The following is a 4,561-nucleotide window of genomic DNA, read 5'->3' as shown; positions in this document are numbered from 1 at the left end:
AAAAACAGAATTCAGATTCCTTTCTCTCATTTTTTACGAGTTCCTCTCTGCCTCTCATCTCTCCTCTCTCGGTGGTCTTTTCAATCTATCAATTTTTGCACACCAAAAATTAGCCCCTGTTGATGAGAAATTAATTCAACCTTGTGTAGATAATCTTGAGTGATTTAACAAGGTGTATTGGTGTTATTCTTGAGTGAATGCCATTGTCGAATGTATAGAGGCTTATGTTGAAATAATCTTGAGTGATTATTGTATAGGCTTCGATTCATCATTCTTGAGTGAATGTTGTCGATTTATGAGGCTTAATTTTGGGGAAAATTTTGTGTGATTTTCTGCTGCGTGCCAAAAGATTGTACTGGACAGATTCGTTGATTCCATTGATATAGTGATTTCTTCCGTTTGACGGAAGCTCAAAAGGGGATTAGGAACGAAGTTCCGAACCTCTTGCCTTAGGGCGAAAATACCGTGTTCTTCATTGTGTTTTTTTTTTTTTTTTTAGTTTTCAGTTTTTGTGATTTTTCGTTTTTTTGTTGACTTAAGTGGGCTGATTTCTTGAACTTCTCGTAACAGTATATTCACTGTGGTTTTTTTTTTTGCAGAGTGCAGGAAGAATGGCAACGTCAACGCTGAACCCTAACGCGCCGATATTTGTTCCGTCGGCTTACCTTGCGGTGGAGGATTTTTCTGACCAGTGGTGGGATCTGATTCAATCCTCCTCCTCATTTCGAGACTACTGGCTCCGAGAGTGCTTTTCCGATCCCCAAATCGACAATCCTGATCCTAATTATTCTAATTTTCTGGTCTCCGGAGATATAGACAGTTTCATTTTCGACGATGGCATCTTCAAAGGTAACTCCATCAAAGGCAAGTGTAGTAGAATTAAACACCGAGTTGACCCACTTATTGACTCAGTTCATGAGTGTGTGTGTGTGTTTTGGTTCCTTGTTGAGTCGGGAGTGTTTTTCTTTTATCTACAGAGGAAGAGGGGAAGTTGGACTTGGTGACGCTGGGGCAGTTAAAGTGGAGGAAGGCGCGTGGCGGAATGGAGATGCCAAGGTACTGCGAGAAGGCGCCGAAGATCGTGAATGTGAAGGTTTACCCGAGGCCGATTCAGCAACCGCGTTAGAGTGAGTTGTTTGTTATATATTTATGGTATAAATATAAAATGTGAAAGAAATAATCAAATTAGATAAAGTGTCAAAGTGGTGGGAAATGTGACATTTGTGTGGGATGTCAGGGGTTCGAATCACTCCCCACGCAAATATTAAAATGTCTTGATTTGGGCCTTGGGGCCTTGGGCTCTTGGACTTCCTTGACTAAAATAAATATTTTTTTTCTTCATTATTTAATGGGTAAAACTAGCCAGTATTTTATGACTGTTTGTTTTTGTAACAACCCACTAACTGCCATTAAAACACCCACTACTCAGTCATTAAAATTCTGCATTAACATGGTGAAGACTGTTACTACCATCTTGTCTATATAAACCCATATCTTGCTTTGGGAAAAGACACACAAATAGAAAATAGAATCAATCACTCTTTTCATATTGTGAATTTCTTATATTCGGATTTTTATACCTATTCTGGAGTACAATTGAGAGTTCTAGAAAAACCATTCGTGATTGCTGCATAAGTGGTTTACGATCGTTGTATCCTGGGAGTGATTGTCCACGGAGGTCACATCAATTATTGACGGGAGTGAAGATTTGACACAATATCTTTGCTACTTGATATCATATTGAATTACCTCATCAAAAAATTTAAATTCGGAGAGAGAGAACATGTTTATTTTAGATTTTATCTTCAATAGTTTGAGGATAGGATATTTTTACCTTCAATCTTCTTGATTGTCTTCAAGATCTTCTTGATGCACTCATCACAGTGTAAGCCCACCTTCAACTCCACTACCTAATGACACACAAAATGGAGCATGAGTGAAACTGTGACAATAAGAGATAATTATTGTGTGATAATATACAGTTTTGAGGAACTTACATTAGCCATATTCTCTTTTTGAGTATGAAGAAATGCTTGTGGTGATATTTTGTAATTCTGAACCAAAAAAATTAACTGGTGAGAACTATGTTGACAGGAAGGATAACTAAAAAAAATATACTTGGCCCGATAAACCTGCTGAAGAGTCGATTTTCTAGTTTCTTGATAGTTGCAGGTTCCCTTGGTAACTAGTTGGAGGAGATGTTGTTGCAGTGGTGAATGATTGGCTTCGGGTGCATTTCTTGCATTTAAACATAAAGTTATGGGGAGGACGTGATTCCTTATTTGTTTGTGAAGAGAACTATACTTTGTTAAAAGCACCTTTAACTCACTTTTCTTGACTCAAGGCTCATCATCCTCCGCTGGAGGTGGCAAATGTTGATGACAGGTCTTAATGGGACTTAGGGCTCGTTCTCTTTGTTGTTTTCATACTATTTTCAGTTTTTAATTTTTGAAAGCACTGAAAACACGTTTACTTACCTATTTTCAAAAATGAATTTTCAAAAATGCGGAAAAAAATTACAAAGAAAACGCAAAATGGCCTTTTAGTCGTTTTGGTTGTTTTTAGTAGAAATCAAGCCAAAACTTCCAAATGCGGAAAACGCGGTATTTTTGCAAATAGCAGGATAGCTCAGTTGATTGAGTCAAGAATTTTCTTAAGGTCAAGAGTTCAACTCTGTTTCATCGCAATTTAGTACAAAGGAATTTTCTTTTTATATGCACAGTACAAGAAATTTCAATTAAATTTCACGTTCATTCTTATCAATAGCCGGATAGCTCAGTTGGTAGGGTTTTGGATTTTGAGATAATCATGAGTTCGATTCCATCAGCCTACTTTCAATACAAAGGGTTTTTTTTTTTTTATTTAATGCACAATATAAAAATCGTTCAAATAAATAGGTAGGCAACCGAGATTCGAACATTGGTCACCAACATGGACTTTTAATGCCTTAACCAATATGGCAACACTTTTGCTTTGTTGTATAAATAAATAAACTATATATATATTGAATAATTGCTTTTACAAATTTTCAAAACTAGAAATTAAACGTGTTTTTTAATTTTTTATTTTTCAAAACGATTTTTCAAAATGACAAAAAGAACACGTTTTCAACAATCTTAAAATGGATACTCAAAATACAAAATCCAAAATGAATTCAAAACTCAAAACTAAAATGTGAAACGCAAAGAGAACAGCCCCTAAATTTTCTTTTGTTCACGTTTAGAAACATATCAACATGGAAAAAGATAAAGGGACAGGGGCGCCTAATTGGTACACTGGATGGCGTGGCCCTATTTGTCCAGCATCCCCCAATCAACATTGTTATTCGCCTGAAATTAGGGATGGCAATGGATCGAGCGAGCCGAGCTCGAGCTCGGCTCATTGCTTGGGCCACGAGCTCGCAGGTCGAGTCGAGTCGAGCCGAGCCCACGAGTCGATCGTGAGCTCGTGATTTTTTTAATTTTTTTGGTAAATTTGCACATTTTAGACCCTTTTTTAATTTTTTTTTATATTTTTTGATGAGCCCACGGCTCGTGGGCTTGACAAAATAGCCGCTTGTGGACTCGACGAGCCGAGCCTGCCCGAGCTACCCACGAGCCGGGTTTTGATTAGCCAAGTGGTTGAGAGCCGACGAGTCGCTCGACCCTTTTGACATCCCTACTTGAAATCTTGGTGTTTTTGTTGGGTTTTAATGGGCCACTGGGAAAAGGCTCTACCTATTTTCGGCCCAGTCCTTGAATTTTGAGGATAGAAGCTCTGTCCATTATGTTTGGCCTACTGATCTTCTCATAGGTATTGAATTCAATAAAGATGGGTTTGAGATTTATAAGCAGGAAAAATTCAGATCTCAGGCTTTATGTATGGGCTAATTCAATTTTAAGATAACAAGTTTACAATTTTAAAATTCGGGTGATTAATAAATAATTTAATATATTTATTAAGGTCATAATTATACAAATTAGATCAAGGTTGCGTACTTATAGATCACATATTATCAAATTAATTGGTCACAAATTATTTCTCGATCACAAATCAAAAATTTATAAGTCCCAATTTATTTATCAGTCACAAATACCAATTTTATAAGTTACAATTTATTTCACGGTAACAAATTATCACATTAGTTAAAGTCGCAAGTTATTTCTCAGTGACAAATTATCGAATTATTTGGTAACATATTAAATAGTTGATCACAAATTAAACAAATAGTTGGTCACAAACCACAAACACCCCAACCTATCGCTAATCCCACTATCGATGCCAATACTTTGGTCACAATCACCTAAATACTTATTTACAAACACACTTTATCCTACTCCCACCCCAACTAAAAACCATGTCATAACCACCGCCACAATTTGTGACCACCACATCATCAGTGCCACACCATTGTCGCCACCTTTGTACCACTTCCACCAAATCCACCACTTGCACTACCACAAAACCCCAATAACACCAAACATGGAAACCACCACTGACACTCCAACAACCAACCCTCCCCACGCCCCAAAAAAAAAAAAAAAAGAAAAAAAAAAAAAAAAAAACCCCCCCAAACAAAAGT

At 36.9% G+C, this 4,561-nt stretch overlaps 1 protein-coding gene across 1 annotated transcript in view; it reads left to right on the top strand.

Annotated features, from left to right (window-relative positions):
* LOC111406026 (protein EARLY RESPONSIVE TO DEHYDRATION 15-like) overlaps positions 1–1,131 on the top strand; it is a 6,161-nt gene extending 5,030 nt beyond the window's left edge. Inside the window, exons 2-3 of the mRNA XM_023035194.1 lie at positions 600–864; positions 978–1,131. Of these exons, the coding sequence (XP_022890962.1) occupies positions 612–864; positions 978–1,126 (402 nt within the window). The 5' untranslated portion in view covers positions 600–611 and the 3' untranslated portion in view covers positions 1,127–1,131. The remainder of the gene's footprint in view (positions 1–599; positions 865–977) is intronic.
* The last annotated feature ends 3,430 nt before the right edge of the window (positions 1,132–4,561 follow it).

The sequence above is a fragment of the Olea europaea genome, chromosome 12 (assembly GCF_002742605.1).
Source record: "Olea europaea var. sylvestris chromosome 12, O_europaea_v1, whole genome shotgun sequence".
Taxonomy (NCBI): domain Eukaryota; kingdom Viridiplantae; phylum Streptophyta; class Magnoliopsida; order Lamiales; family Oleaceae; genus Olea; species Olea europaea.
Note: the sequence above shows the minus strand (reverse complement) of the source record. Positions and strands in the feature narration are given on the sequence as shown.